General features: G+C 44.6%; 1 protein-coding gene across 1 annotated transcript in view; it reads left to right on the forward strand.

The window, feature by feature from the left end:
• COL3A1 (collagen type III alpha 1 chain) overlaps window positions 1-16,666 on the forward strand; it is an 89,469-nt gene that overhangs the window by 71,498 nt on the left and 1,305 nt on the right. The window contains exons 38-50 of the mRNA XM_066577087.1: window positions 683-736; window positions 1,342-1,503; window positions 1,597-1,704; window positions 1,874-1,981; window positions 3,515-3,568; window positions 3,662-3,769; window positions 7,100-7,153; window positions 7,319-7,426; window positions 8,660-8,713; window positions 8,811-8,918; window positions 11,064-11,346; window positions 11,759-11,946; window positions 13,336-13,578. Of these exons, the coding sequence (XP_066433184.1) occupies window positions 683-736; window positions 1,342-1,503; window positions 1,597-1,704; window positions 1,874-1,981; window positions 3,515-3,568; window positions 3,662-3,769; window positions 7,100-7,153; window positions 7,319-7,426; window positions 8,660-8,713; window positions 8,811-8,918; window positions 11,064-11,346; window positions 11,759-11,946; window positions 13,336-13,578 (1,632 nt within the window). The remainder of the gene's footprint in view (window positions 1-682; window positions 737-1,341; window positions 1,504-1,596; window positions 1,705-1,873; window positions 1,982-3,514; window positions 3,569-3,661; window positions 3,770-7,099; window positions 7,154-7,318; window positions 7,427-8,659; window positions 8,714-8,810; window positions 8,919-11,063; window positions 11,347-11,758; window positions 11,947-13,335; window positions 13,579-16,666) is intronic.

Here is a 16,666-nt window from a genome sequence, read left to right on the forward strand (position 1 = left end):
CAATCCCTCCCCTAGAAGGAGTATATCCACTCATTGTCAGTAACTATCCCTCCCCTAGAAGTTGTCGGAATGAATGTAACTTTCTCTGTGATTGTAACATTGATATAAGTAAGTGATTACAAAATCAGAGCAAAAGGGTCATTTATTGTGGAGAACCGACCCTTGTAGAAGCTACTCCAGCCGGCACGGTTTGTCATCTTGGCACATGGAGGTGCCACCAGATAAAGCACATGTATTAAGAGGCTTGTGCCTCTTAGAACATTTGTGGCTGGTAGATGATCACACAATTTACTTAGACCGCCATAACATAACAGAAATAGAGAATTACAGAGGTAACTATACAGATAGTGCTCCAAGCAATATAAAGTAGTTGGTTGGAGGAGGACTCACCTGGTGTGGAACGCCCATCGGATGACAGTTGCCCGCACCGCTGGTCCAAGTCAGCTTTATATGTAGTAATATGTCCAAAGCACCGAAGCCCTGAAGATGTCTTCAACACCCAGTGAGCCCCTCATTGGGGAAATCCCAAGGAACACCTCAGTCTTGTGAAACAGAACAAAAGGAAGTAAAATCCCTGCGCTCATGTAGCTTCATTTCCAGAGAGGAATGAGAGTTCTGTCTTTCTGTACATTGTATGTCCTGACATAGAATCATTCTGTACATTGTTTCTTTTGCTCTATAGGGTGCTGCTGGTTTCCCCGGTGCTCGAGGTTTACCTGGACCTCCAGGAAATAATGTAAGTAGATACCATGAATGGGAAAGCTGATATTATGTGGATGCTATGGAAGATCCAACTAGTCATAAATTACAATATTTATTATTAACACAATTTAATGCACTCCGATCCAGGACAAACCAAGATGGCGGTACCACTCCTCTGATTACCTGATGCAGAGTGTGCATTGGTAGCCTAATACACTATATGCTGCTCTGATTGCCCAGCTCTGCTCATATGAGCATGGTGATCAGTCAGCGCAGTGTGTAGCATCTTAGACTACCGATGCACTGCCAATACACAACATGCATCAGGAAGTCAGAGAAGTAGTACGGCCATTCTGGTTAATCTGAGACCTGCAGGTCACTTTAACATACCATCTATAATCATGTCTTCCGAATACAATTTAGAAAGCTATCAGCATTATATTAATCAGCAATAAGTGGTTGAAAACATTACATTGGTCAAAAACTGCTCGTTCTCTACTGACATGAACGGACATGAGTATTTGCAATGACGCTAATGTATAAGGAGGAGTGATGTTTCCAGCCTTGCTTGTATTAGAGAATACTATTGCCTTGTTCAGTTCTGTGCACTCCTTCAACCTAACTTTTTCTTACTAACAGGGCAATGCTGGTCCTGCCGGTCCTCCTGGTGGCCCAGGAAAAGATGGTCCTCGGGGTCCAGCAGGCAATTCTGGTGCACCTGGTAGTCCAGGTTCTGCAGGTCCAAAGGGTGAGCCAGGTCTAGCAGGAGAGAGCGGTTCACCAGGTTCTCAAGGACCAGCGGTTAGTATTCCCTATATTATTTTAAGTGAACCCAAACACTGACAAGCATGAAAAGGTCTAGAATATGTGTATTCACTTGTTTTCCTTCCACAGGGCGCTCCAGGTACTCCTGGTCCCTCCGGTGCAGTTGGTAGCCGTGGTATTGTAGGTCTACCTGGCCTTCAGGGTAGACCGGGTGGTAACGGCCTTCCAGGTCCTAAGGTATTATTTCATGTATTGTATCATTTATTATGTATTGTTCCTATTAATTCCAAATAGTATTCTGAATTGTTGTTGACCGCTACTTCATATCCCAGCCTCCTATCCTGTGACCTTTTTCATTAGTTATCTCACAGATCATTTATCCACCACATCATTGTTTTATTTTAAGGGTGCAGATGGTACACCAGGAATCAATGGGCCTCCCGGTGAACGTGGTAATCCAGGCACGCCCGGCTCACCCGGTACTCCCGGTACATCTGGAGAAGGTGGACGAGATGTAAGTTACTTATAGCATGGCTTGTGATTACTAACTCCTTGGCAACATCCGACCTGAATATAAGTCTGATGTGAGCGCGGTTGGTATGGATCAGCTTGGGAGCCAAATTCGCTTCACAAACGGCGGGTGTCAGTCAGCCGTCTTTGAGAGCTGCTACAGCTGGGATGGGAGATTACGTCAATCATGGCTGTTAACCTTTTGAAAACCACTGTCAATTTTGGCAAAGACATTTAAACGTCCTGATGGTCATTTAAATCGCAGGGTCCCGATTGGCTGTCATGGGAGCCTGGGGTCTTGTGAAGGGCTGTCATTAGAGATGAGCGGGCATACTCGCTAAGGGCAATTGCTCGAGCAAACATTGTCCATAGCGAGTACCTGCCCGCTTGAGAGAAAACGTTCAAATTCCCGCGCAGGGGAACGGCGAGTTGCAGCAGTCAGCAGGTGGGAGCGGGGGGAAGAGAGAGATCTCCCCTCCGTTCCTCCGCGCTCTCCCCCGCAGCTCCCTGCCCGCCGCCATCACCCGAAACATTTCTCTCGAGCGGGCAGGTACTCGCTAAGGGCAATGCTCGCTCGAGCAATTGCCCTTAGCGAGTATGCTCGCTCATCACTAGCTGTCATGTATCTCTTACTATAAAAATGTGCCTGTAGCAAGACTTAATAGATTGCCTGCAGAAATACAATATACTGCAATACTGTGGTATTGCAGTATATTGTATATGTGATTAAATGATAGCAAGGCCAATTCCCCTAAGGAGACTAAAAAATAAAAGTAATAAGTACAAAATTACATAATCACAAAAGTAATAAATATTAAAACTCCAAAAACCCCTTTCCCGTATTTATAATAAAAAAGATCAAAAGAAAAATACTAAACATATTTGGTATCACTGGGCCATAAAAGACCAATTAAAATAATGCATTATTAATACTGCATGATGATGCTGTCAGAAAAAAATATACCAGAACTGGACATTTTTTGGTCAACCTGTCTCCAAGATAAAAATTAATAAAAAGCAATTAAAAAAAAGTCATATGTATCACAAAATGGTAATGGAAACCAAAGGTTGTCTGGCAAAAAATGAGCACTAAGCTACATCGACGGAAAAATAAAGTTATGGCAGTCAGAAGATCGTGGCAGAAAATATATATATTTTTAAGATGTTATATATTTTTAAAAATAGTAGAACGAAAAAAAGCACAACGTAAATGTGGTAGCGCCATAATTCTATTGACCCCCCTGACCCAAATAAGAATAAAGTTATCATGTCCTTTTTGCCGCAGTGTGTGCCGTAAAAACAAGACATGCCTACCCCCAAAAACATTTTTGCAATTTTTTTTTTCCATTTTACTCCACCTAGACATGTATATGTTTTTCCCTACATTATATGGTACATTAAATAGCCCCACGGGAAAATACAAGGCATACATAGGAAGAAGAAACCAAAAATTAAAAAGCAAACAAAAATGTCCATGTCCTCAAAGCGTTAATGTAGTGTGCATTGAAGAGTAACCGTTCCATATCTGTTCATTAAGGGAAATCCCGGTACTGACGGCCTGCCCGGACGGGATGGATCTCCGGGAACGAAGGTGAATATATCTGCTTCAGCGGTTTAACAATGATTTATTTCATTTCTTTAATGACTTTTCTGTTAATCGGTTGGACGTTTGACTCCTTCACAGGGTGATCGTGGTGAAAATGGCTCTCCTGGCGCTCCTGGATCTTCGGGCCACCCTGGTGCCCCCGGTACAGCTGGTCAACCAGGAAAATCAGGGGACAGAGGAGAAACTGTGAGTCTTCTGTAGTGAAGAGTAATACAATATGGAAGGATAGTTATACTTTTGACTTACTGACAGGGGCGTACCTAAAGGCTAAGGGGCCCGGGTGCAAAAGTTCAGCTGGGCCCCCCCCCCTCCATCTGTGCCCATACCTATACCTAAACCGTGCTAATTTGCATACATGATGTAGCCCCTTGACGTAAGCCTTCTCGTTATGACTCCTTTCCTTGACTATGTAAAAACCTGTTAGTAATGTCTTAGGCTGCTTTCACACGGCCGCAAAAATTGCGCGAGATTTGTGCATTACAAGACATACAAATCGCACATGAATATGACCCCCATTCTTTTGAATGCGATCATAGACAGGAGCGGTGCTTTGGTTTTTCTCTGCATCGCACGAGAATATGATGATGTGATGTGAGCTGGTTGTAACACAACTACCCCTCACATCCATGGGGACGGCACACGTTGGCGAGTGTGATATGGGGCAGAGTTTCACGTCAAAATATCAGACTCACCCGCGTGAAATTAGCCTAAGGCCGGCTGCACATGGCTATATCTGCATTCCGGAATATGGAGCGCCTACAGATTCCGCAGCATGTACCGCCCATAGCATGCTATGGAAAAGCGTTTTTTCCTCTACACGAGCGGAAAGCAATTGCAGTTTTCCGCTCACGGAGGAAAAATCACTGCATGCTGTATTTTACTGCAGATTCTGCACTGACGGCCTTCGTTGATCTCAATGCAAGCCATGCGACCCGCTGCCCTGACATTGCAGAAAAGTCGCAGGCACCCGCGTCATCTCCTAGCGACGGCGCTGAAAAGTCAGTAATTAAAAGAAAAAAAAGGTGTACTGTATACCAGCTGCACATATATAATTATATACAGGAGATACACAGGTTACACCAGCATGGTACATATCACTATATACAGGATGTATATCCCCCTGTATTATAGTGGTATGTCCCATGCTGGTGTAACCTGTGTATCTCCTGTATATAATTATATACATACAGCTGGTGTAAGTTATACCAGCTGTATATATATATAATTATATACAGGAGATACACAGGTTACACCAGCATGGTACATATCAATATATACAGGATGTATATCCCCCTGTATCCCTGTATATAGTGGTATGTCCCATGCTGGTGTAAACTGTGTATCTCCTGTATATAATTATATATATACAGGAGAGGTATAACTTATACCAGCTGCACATATATAATTATATACAGGAGATACACAGGTTACACCAGCATGGTACATATCACTATATACAGGATGTATATCCCCCTGTATATAGTGGTATGTCCCAAGATGGTGTAACCTGTGTATCTCCTGTATATACTTATATATATACAGCTGGTATAACTTATACCAGCCACACATATATAATTACTATTCCTTCTCTACTCACCTCTGCAGCAGTCTCTGGCCAGCCTGTAATGGAAAGTCCCCCGTCTTTTGATCACATGACCAGCCTGGTCATGTGATCTGCAGCCACAGGTCCTCTCCCAGGTCCTGTGCATCCAGCGCTCCGGAGGTGAGTAGAGCAGCACCAGCCCCTCCCCCTGGTAATTGCTGGCCGGCAGAGACTGATAGACTGCAGCTGTGACCACACAGCTGCAGCCTATCAGTGGGAGGGCCGCGCCGTGGGAGTCTGCAGCCTGTAATTGGCTGCCGACTCCAGTTGTAACAGCCCTCCCCTCTGCTCTTGCCGACCTGCGGCGCTGCCTCCCGTCTCTCTCCTCTCCCTCCTCCCCTCTCAGCCATCATGCGGCCGATAGCGCCGGTCCCTTGGGCCCCCTCAGCTCAAGGGCCGGGTCGCCGTTGCGACCCCTGCTTCCCCCCACCGTACGCCAGTGCTTACTGAGGTGTAATACAGAATAGAAATGGGCAGACCCCAGAACTAAGTTTCAAGTGCCATACCAAGGGGGGTAAATACTTCTGTCAATGCAAAATGTTAGTTTTTCATTTTTGACAAGGATTTCTCCCATTCTGTCGTCACTTTGTCATTATGGGGTCCTGAGTGCAGAATGATGGGGAACACAAGGCCACAACACAACAACATGTAAAAAGTTAAAGGGTCTGCAGACTTTCTGAACGCAGTGTAAATAACCGACATTATAAAGAGTTAGGAGCCATTCATTGTAGTTTCATAGGTCAGGCATTTTTTAATTTAACCCCATGTTAGATAAAAAAAAATTGAAACCAGTTCTTGTCCCCTTTTATAGAAACCAAAATGCATTATTGTGTCATTTCCTCCTACTGAAGTGCTTAGATATTCTGTTATCTCATTATGAGATATTAAAGGCATTGTTCATTACTATTTCCTATGGAAGCAGTTGTCATATCACAGATAATTGGGTTATTCCAATAGACTACTACCATCAACAGCTGATCGATAGTTTCCCTGTTCAGCGGATCGCCTGGACTAGTGTTCTAACGTATGCAGCTGGAAGGAGACAGCTCCAAATATTACACAGTGGCCCAGCATGGTACTGCAGGCAGAGTCCCATTCACTTTAATCAAACTCAACATGCAGTACCACACCAGGCCACTATACAATGTATGGAACTATCTGCTTTGGCCAATAAAAGAGCTCCATGCATTACAACACCGCATTTGGTGATAAGCTGATCGGTGAAGGGCTTGGATGATGGATCCCCACTTATCAGAAAATATCTACCGAAGAGCCTCCTTGTTAAAATACTGAACTTTACTATACACAAATCTCAGAAAAACGTAAAACCTGTTAAAACCCCCAAAAAACAAATAGCAGGGGCCAGGGGTGATAGATATCTATTCTAAAGGTATCAAGTGGCCACAAAAAGTTGATATAAAAAAAAATAACCAATTCATGATATAAACATGACATAAAGCATCCATATATGATAAAAGCTAACCGATAAAGACAAAATAGAAAATGCCTCCATGGGTGGTACTGGACGATCCTGGGAAAATTGTCGCCCTTCATCTGGATCTCTTGCTTAGCAAAAGCCCAGTCAGGTAACACACCTGAACGACCACCGCAGGGAGGAGGAGAGGGGGACATGGGACGCTCATTCTCAGGCTTGGTGGGGGTTTCATCGGTGAGACCCTCACCCATCAGACGTGTATCACCTACCCTGTGAATAGGTGGTAAAAGTCAGTTGTGGTACGATGAGAGCGAGACAGTGAAACAACAAGGAAAAGCAGCTCAGGCAACGTACTAATGTCCTGCTCAAGAGGTCCAAACTGTTTATTACCGGTAGTTACCGATTGGAAATCATAAGAAGACACATGTATCCCTTCGTGCTCCGGAAAGTAACATTTCACATCCACGTTCCTTTGTAGGGTCCTTCTGGTCCTGCTGGTCCTTCCGGTCCTGCTGGTGTTCGAGGCCAACAGGTATGTTTCAAGTATTTCTTTTATAGCCCATGATTACCATAGGACTTATTCTCTACACATACATAGCATAGCTGCGGAATATGTTGGCGCTATATATATAAAGATTATTATTATATAGAGATGCTGATTTCTAGGCTATAACTTCAGCTTCCGTGTACTATTTAGGGTCCTCAGGGTGCGCGCGGTGACAAAGGTGAAGCAGGAGAACGTGGCACTAATGGAATGAAAGGTCATCGTGGATTCAATGGCAACCCCGGCCTTCCCGGTCCTCCTGTGAGTCACAATGGGTTCTGAATTATTTGCATAATTTACTCTAATCTCCAAAAAGTTATTCAAGTTTAAGTAAAAAAAAATCTCCATTTTTTTATTCACATTGTATCCCTCTTGAAATGTAACCATCTCCATTCATAATAAAGCTTACTGCTCGATTCATCAACCCTATGGAGTCCCCAGTAGTAATAGTTACCCCCTATAGTGGCTCCAGTAGTAACAGTGATCCCCATAGTTACCCTACAAGTATTAGTGAGCCCAGTAGTAATAGTGACCCCCTATAGTGATCCCCATGGTAACCCCAGTTGTAACAGTAATTCCCATAGTGGCCCCAGTAGAAATAGTGACCTCCATAGTGGCCCCAGTAGTAATAGTCACCCCCCCCCCCATAGTGGCCCCGGTAGTAATAGTGATCCCTATAGTGATCGCTAGTAACAGTTACCATAGTGGCCCCAGTAGTAATGATGACCCCCCCCCCCCATAGTGATCCCCATGGTAACCCCAGTAAACCCCATAGTGGCCCCAGTAGTAATAGTGATCCCCATAGTGACACTAGTAGTAACAGTTACCCCCCATAGTGGCCCACTAGTAGTAGTGAGTCCAGTAGTAATAGTGACCCTCCCATAGTGATCCCCATGGTAACCCCAGTAGTAACAGTAACCCCTCCATAGTGGCCCCAGTACTAATAGTGACCTTCATAGTGGCCACAGTAGTAATAGTGAGCCCAGTAGTAATAGTTACCCCCTCATAGTGGCTCCAGTAGTAATAGTGCACCTTGTAGTAATAGTGATCCCCTTAGTGACCCCAGTAGTAACAGTAACACCCCATAGTGCCCCAGTAGTAGTAATAATGGCCCCAGTAGTAGTAGTGACCCCCCATAGTCACCCCAGTAGTAATAGTGACTGCTATAGTGGCTCCACTAGTAATAGTGCCCCCATAGTAGTACCAGTATTAATAGTGACCCCTATAGTGGCTCTAATAGTAATAGTTCCTGAAGACCTGAGGCATCAGGCTCAAGCCACCCCATGCCAGGAGCCCCCTGGGCATGGATTCCGTTGCTTTTAAAGCACTAAATGCAGAGTTATTTTTCTTTTCAAAATGACAGAACATTCTGGAAGCTGAAATAGCGCATTCTAAATCAGTGGGGTCCATCTGGCGGTAACGGTACAGCGGTACAGCCGTAGGACTGGATTTACCTTATTTGTTACATTTAACAATACTGCCTCTTTTCTCCAGGGTTCAAATGGAGAGCAAGGTCTCGCTGGATCCCCGGGTCCTCTAGGTCCTAGAGTAAGTAAACTGTTTCCCTAAGGAATACACTATTGGTATGCTGACTTACCATGAATAACATGTTTAACTGATTAACTACTTTGTATGATGGCTTTAGGGTCCCCCAGGATCTAATGGTGCCCCCGGTAAAGATGGTTCTAGTGGATATCCAGGACCCATTGGCCCTCCAGGTCCCCGTGGTAACAGAGGAGAAAACGGCCCAGAGGTAAAATATAAGATAGATAGACAGACAGATGTAAATTGATCTCTCAAGTTACAGTGGCCTCAGGATACAATATTTCCAACATATGATGGTCTTACGTGGCCATCATAACTTGGTCTTATGTGGCCATTATCACAGACAGTCCGGTTCTGTGGCACATGCACTTTGCTGGAAAATTCAGCCAATCAGCATGGGTATATCACTGGTATACCCCTGTATTACTGCAGTGCATGCACTGATTGGTTGTCTGGTAGCTCCTCCCTACTATACAGGGTGGTATTGCATGTCCTGTGCTGCTCTTTACCTCTGCCAGGATGAGCAGCTCCATTGGACACCAGATGAGGCCAACATCATTTTATTTCTCTGGTACATGATGTACTATAAAGACCCTGAAGAAGCTGCTGTCCTCGCCATAGAAAGTGATTTACAGCTTCCAACAGCTCTTTGTGACTGTTACATGGTTGATTTATGTATTGATTTTCTGCTTCATTTTCTTTACTCTTCATTTTGTATCACTTTTGGTTGACACGCTAAAGCCTTCGAACCAATTACCACTTCTTGATAGAGTTATGGTCTCAGCATACAGTATTTTCAACATACAATGGTCATCCTGGAACCAATTAGTATCATGTGCTGAGGGAACCAGTGTAGATATTATATATATATATATATATATATATATATATATATATATATATATATATATATATATATATATATATATATATATATATATATATATATATATATATATATATATATATATATATATATATATATATATATATATATATATATATATATATATATATATATGATTCAAACAGTGAGGGGCCAAAAGTAAAGCTGATTTCTTCCTACATAGTGTGAAAAGATAGAATTCTTCCGGTTTTGAATGCGCCTTACAGATGTTCCATGTGGGCACCGTTGGTGACACAGCAGATGGCAAGTTAGTAGTTCAGTTCTGACCCGACACGTTCTGCGATATTCTCTGATATGGATCCCACTGCAGCAGAGATGCATTGTTTTATGTCCTCTAGTATCACCAATGGAGCCCACATGGAAGATCTGTAAGGTGCATCATCTTGTCATGTCATTCTTTTCATATAACATTATATACAATTTTCATAATACAACCAGAATTCCCAAAAAGTTGATCCACTGTGTAAAAGAAAAAAAAATGCAATTATTTGGAAATCTCATTTAACCAGATTTTATTCACAACAGAACATAAAACACATATCAGAGGGGAAAAGGGAAACATTTTGGCATTTCATTAAAAAAAATCATTTAGAAATTGATGGCAGCAACACATCTCACAAAAGTAGGGCCAGAGGTGACAAAAGGCTGGAAAAGTATGCGGTACTAATAAAACATAGCTGGAGGGTCAGTTTTCTATTAAGTCACATGACTGTATAAAAAAACCACGTGAAGCTGGTTTCACATCTGCATTGGAACCTCCGATCAAAGGTTCCGCATGCAGCACTTTTTCTTCCATCTAAAAGCCGGGCAGCTGAGCGGTAACTGAATGGACCCCGTTATAGTCAATGGGATCTGTTCAATTCCGTCCTGAGAAAGAGACATTCGCTCACGGGGATTCCCCTTTCCTGCTCCTCGAATAGAGCAGGAAAACAAAACCCCTCACACAGATGTGAAAGTAGCCTAAGAGAGGCCGAGTCTCTCAGAAGCAAAGATGGTCAGAGGTTTACCAATCTGTGAAAAACTGTGTCAGAAAAATGTACCTCAACGTAAAAATTGCAGAAACTTTGAATATCCCAACATCTACAATACATAATATCATCAGAAGATCAAGAGAATCTGGAGAAGGAGGGATGCTCCACAACGGTAGACACAGTCCCGCTCCAACTTTTGTGAGATGTGTTGCTGCCATCAATTTCTAAACAAGTTTTATGTTTTAAATGAAATAGAAGAATGTCTCCCCTCCCCCTCTGATATATTCTATGTGCTACTGGGAAAAAACATGGTTAGATGAGATCTCCAAATCATCACATTCTTTGTTTTCTTTCCATGTATTTACATTTTACACAGCGGCCCAGGTCTTTTGGAATTGGGGTTGTAATCAGCTTAGAATTACAAATTAGTTAGTGGAAACATGTCTGATAATGTTCATTGTCCTGTGTATTCCAGGGAGCATCTGGCCAACCTGGCGCACCAGGACAGCCTGGCCCCCCTGGCCCTCCTGGCCCTTGCTGTGATGGTGGTGGAGTAGGACCTGCCAATTTTGAAAAAGGACCAATGTCCCCATACTATGGTGATGAACCAATCGCTACAACAACTACATCTGAGATTATGACCTCACTAAAAGCCATTAATAGTCAGATAGAAAACATAATCAGTCCTGATGGCACCAGAAAGAACCCAGCCCGTAACTGTCGGGACCTACAATTGTGCCGCCCAGAGCTGAAGAGTGGTAAGTAGTGCACAGATGTTATATAGATTGTTGATAGAAGCAGAATTAGACATTTCTAACCCTTTATGGATGTAGCTTGGCTGGAGTCTTTGATAGAACCCATTAGCACCATTTTGGGATCCACACGACTTTGTCTTCTTTCATGAACAGTATCAATGATGCATCTTGGACTAAGATCTTACTCCTCATAGGATGAAGAATCCGTCTGCCCGCAGCACTCTGACTCCATTAGCCTCACAGGCACATGTAAATACTCCAACAAATGTGAGAGACGAATTCGTAGGACATCAATGGCTTGTGTTTAGTGTAGAAGAGAAATCCTGAACATGCCAAGTCCATGTAGAAGTCACCGTTTTTATTCCCCCACTGATATTGTGCTCAGGGGTGACATTTTTGTTCTTTTCCTCTGTAGGAGAATACTGGATCGACCCCAACCAGGGCTGTAAGATGGACGCCATGAAAGTATTTTGCAACATGGAAACTGGTGAAACTTGCATCAATGCCAATCCCAGACATATCCCACAAAAGAAATGGTACACCGGCCCTGAAGGGGCTAAGAAACACATTTGGTTTGGCGAGTCGATGAGCGGTGGATTCCAGGTAGATAGAAGAAAAGTAGGCTATTGCTTAAAGGGATTGTCTGGTTGTAAACTATTGATGCCCCACCCTTGTGATAAGTCATTAGTAGTTGATCAGTGGGGTGCAGAGCCTCTGCTAATGACTTTAATCTTACATTACTATTAACCACTATAGTGACTCTAGTAATCAGTCATCCCCATTGTGGCCCCAGTAGTAATAGGGTCCCCCATAGTGGCTCCAGCAGAAATGGTGACCTTCACAGTAGCCACAGTAGTAATAGTGTCTTCTATTTTGGCCCTAGTAGTAATAAATGACCCCCATAGTAGTCCCAGGAGTAATAGCAACTCCCCTATTGACCTTTGGCTGACCAGCATCCCTACAGACACTCCACCATCCAAGTCTTCAGCGCTGGTCCAATGGCCATGCAAAGTCTGTGACTGCTGACCTCTCCCCTCGGCGTCCCAAGTCTGTATAGAACTGTGCACACAGACACCAAGGGAAGGAGGTCAACTGTCACAGACTCTGCACTGCCGCGGCAACACCTGATTGCCATTAGGGAGTCGGGAAGGAATTTTTTTCCCCAAAAGGGCTAATTGACTTCTGGCCTTGGGGTTTTTTGCCTTCCTCTGGATCAACACAGTAGGATAGACAGGCTGGACTAGATGGACAATGTCTTCATTCGGCCTTACATACTATGTTACTATGTAACACCGGAGCTGGGTGAGTGGAATGCCTGTTAGGTTGCTGCACGGCCAGTCAGCTACATGGAATGAGGTGGAGGGCCAGATTCAGAATTCAAGCCTTGATTTCACCCGTGTGCCTTAGGGGACATGAACTTCTGTTCATTTTACCAGTTCTACTATTTACTGCAATACTTCAGCATTGCAGTATATTGTATTTTTGTTTAAGTCTGGCCATCAGCCACAGACAGGTTAAATACATGGCAGCCTTGCAAGCCTTCATTAGGTCCAGGGCTACCATGGCATCAATCAGCACCCCACAATTGCATCACAAGGGGCTGAGTGTGAAGGGGAACCCCACTTCTCTCTTACTGACAGATTACATGATTTGGTAAGGATTGTCAGTCATGTAAGCTGTCAAACAGTCAGAAGCAGAACTAAATCTGATAGCAGCTATTCGCGGTGAGTCCAAGAAACTTGGAGCCAAGATTTTGCTTAGACAATGCATCGCCTCGCATCAATGTACTTTTCACGTGCGTGAAAAAATTGTAAGTGCTTCCAATACTTTTCAATGGTAAAAGTCGCATCGCACTTGCATGCAAATCGCAATGCATACAAGGCAATCGCGAGTCATACGAGTGCAATGCACTTTTTTTTAAAGATCCCGTAGAAAATAATGGTCGATTCCTTACAAGGAATGACGCTAATCCTTGCCATCTGCCCGCTGCAGTTTAGCTACGGTGATCCAGACGTCCCAGAAGATGTTGCTGATGTTCAAATGGCCTTCCTCCGAATCCTCTCCAGCCGAGGCTTCCAGAATATCACCTACCACTGCAAGAACAGCGTGGCCTACATGGATGGACAGAACGGAAATGTCAAGAAGGCCGTGAAGTTCATGAGCTCCACTGACAGTGAGCTGAAGGCCGAAGGAAACAGCAAATTCACATACACTGTTTTGGAAGATGGCTGCACTGTAAGTATTTATCAGCTCCAGCTTTCTTCTTGTGGTCCTGCTCTACTTGCCAAACCTTCAAGCCTGAGGGGTAGCTGAAGACTCATGGGCCGTGGTGAAACAGTACAGCTTGGACTCCACCGTGCAACTTCAGCACGTGGTTCTAGGCTGCGTCCCCTGTGCCCCCGCTATCTATTTGTGCCCCTGTGCTGACCTCACAAGCTGATTATGGGTCTTCTGTGCCCCTGCAAGGTAATAGTGCATCCCCTGTGCTCCTGCAAGGTAATAGTGCATCCCCTGTGCCCCCGCAAGGTAATAGTGCATCCCCTGTGCCCCTGCAAGGTAATAGTGCATCCCCTGTGCCCCCGCAAGGTAATAGTGCATCCCCTGTGCTCCTGCAAGGTAATAGTGCATCCCCTGTGCCGCCGCAAGGTAATAGTGCATCCCGTGCCCCCGCAAGGTAATAGTGCATCCCCTGTGCCCCCGCAAGGTAATAGTGCATCCCCTGTGCCCCCGCAAGGTAATAGTGCATTCCCTGTGCCCCCGCAAGGTAATACTGCATCCCCTGTGGCCCTGCAAGGTAATAGTGCATCCCCTGTGCCCCCGCAAGGTAATAGTGCATCCCTCTGTGCCCCCGCAAGGTAATAGTGCATCCCCTGTGCCCCCGCAAGGTAATAGTGCATCCCCTGTGCCCCCGCAAGGTAATAGTGCATCCCCTGTGCCCCCGCAAGGTAATAGTGCATCCCCTGTGCCCCCGCAAGGTAATAGTGCATCCCCTGTGCCCCCGCAAGGTAATAGTGCATCGCCTGTGCCCCCGCAAGGTAATAGTGCATCCCCTGTGCCCCCGCAAGGTAATAGTGCATCCCCTGTGCCCCCGCAAGGTAATAGTGCATCCCCTGTGCCCCCGCAAGGTAATAGTGCATCCCCTGTGCCCCCGCAAGGTAATAGTGCATCCCCTGTGCCCCCGCAAGGTAATAGTGCATCCCCTGTGCCCCCGCAAGGTAATAGTGCATCCCCTGTGCCCCCGCAAGGTAACAGTGCATCCCCTGTGCCCCCGCAAGGTAACAGTGCATCCCTTGTGCCCCCGCAAGGTAATAGTGCATCCCCTGTGCCCCCGCAAAGTAATAGTGCATCCCCTGTGCCCCCGCAAGGTAATAGTGCATCCCCTGTGCACCTGCAAGATAATAGTGTGTCCTTTGTGACCCTGCAAGTTAATAGTGCATCTTCTAATCTCCTAAGTGATCGTGTTCCTTCTATGCCTGTGCCCCCAATAGTGTTTTTCTGGTACCTTCATATCTTTATTCTGATCCTCTTCACGCAGCACGTTGCTGGCATACGGCACTGTGTGCAGCCTGGATTTGCTTCCCATGACTTCACTATTCCACAGAACGCTAGTGGAACCAAGGTGGAAGAGTTAGGGGAGGAAATTCCAGGCTGCTCACAGTGCCATGCACCAGCAGCGCATTGCTTGAAGAGGAACAGAATAAAGACATGAAGATATTAGAGAATCAGGGGTCCCAAAAGACCACTATTGGGGGCACTATCACTTAGGGAAGCAGGGACACAGAGGGAGCACTATCACTTGGGTGGGGGCAAAGCTAGCGTGGCTAAAAGGTTTCTCTGCCTCTTAGGCTTAGGAGCCCAATTGCAATTGTGACCACTGCGACCCCTATAGCTATACTACTGATTACCACCATTTTGTGTGTTATTGCTATGAACCATAAAAAGCTAATTTGGAGTAAAATGTTTGTCCCTTTCCCAAAGTATTCACCGTTTCTCTTCCCTGTCCGTTATAATGTTAAAAGGCTCATCTAGAACAGCGATTCTCAGCAGTACTGAAAAAGGGTTTCCATTACCAAGTAAACCTTGCCTGAGTTTTTACCTCAAATACGCCTTGTATAGGAGTGGGCAATGCATCCTATAATTCTATAATCGGCCAACAGCTCCTCCTCTGCTAAGTATCTATAAGACTGCAATACCCACCACTGCTGGCTCTACGTTAGATGGCACCTGTGCAGACATTTTTTTGCGCCCCTTTGTCATATGAAAAAAATTATGCATACTGTACTAATGAGCAGTCTGCTTGTATTGTGCTCCTGCAGAAAGCAGCACACCTACAGCTCAATAAATAAATACTGTGCCAGAACCAAGCTCAGGATGTAGATACAGCGCCAAAACCAAGTTCAGTACATAAATAAAGCACCATTAACTAACTCAATGTGTAAATATAGTACCAAAACCAAGCCATAATATAAGTAGAGCCCCAGACCCCAACTTAGTACATAAATACAGCACCAGAACCAAGATCATAACATAAATACAGTACCTGGACCAAGCTCATACAATAAATACGACCCCAAAACCAAGTGTATAGCATGAATACAGCACCAGAACAAAGCTCAGTACATAGATACAGCCCCTAAATCAAACTCAGTACATAAATACAGCACCAGAACCAAGCTCAGTACATAAATACAGCAGCAGAATCAAGTTCATAAAATAAATACAGACCCAGAGCCGAGTTCATAACATAAATAGAATGTGAATCAATTTATGAATCAACCTCAATACATAGACACAATACCAGAACTAACCTCATGACATAAACACAGCATCAGAAGTAAGCTTATAGCATAAGTAGAGTAGCAGAACTAAGTGATTGGGTCTTTTGGGATCGTCAATAGGCTGACAGAAGAGAACTTCCAAGAGCAGGAGACAGAGCCAGGAGGAGGATGATTCATGTAGCTCCACAAGATGCTGCTACACAGAGGAGGAGAATCACGGAAAACGGCCATATACTTACTGACTAAGGAATGCATATAGATGCATCCTCTCACCATCCAGGTAGCTGACTACCAAATGAGGGAGCATTTTGCACCTGTGTGGGACACCGATGAGACAGCCACTCACACAGCCTCTTGACATAGAGGGGGTGGCTGCTTGGTGTATACTCCTTCACAGAGTGGATACAAAGTAACAGACCATTCTGATACATGCAGACCAGCAACCTATTAATGAGGTCATAATAATTCGGTGAGTTGGTTGTCTGCTACCTGCATGGTGAGTGGATGCAGCTATATGTACTCCTTAGTGAGTAAGTATATGGCAG

The sequence above is a fragment of the Eleutherodactylus coqui genome, chromosome 8 (assembly GCF_035609145.1).
Source record: "Eleutherodactylus coqui strain aEleCoq1 chromosome 8, aEleCoq1.hap1, whole genome shotgun sequence".
Classification (NCBI taxonomy): Eukaryota; Metazoa; Chordata; class Amphibia; order Anura; family Eleutherodactylidae; genus Eleutherodactylus; species Eleutherodactylus coqui.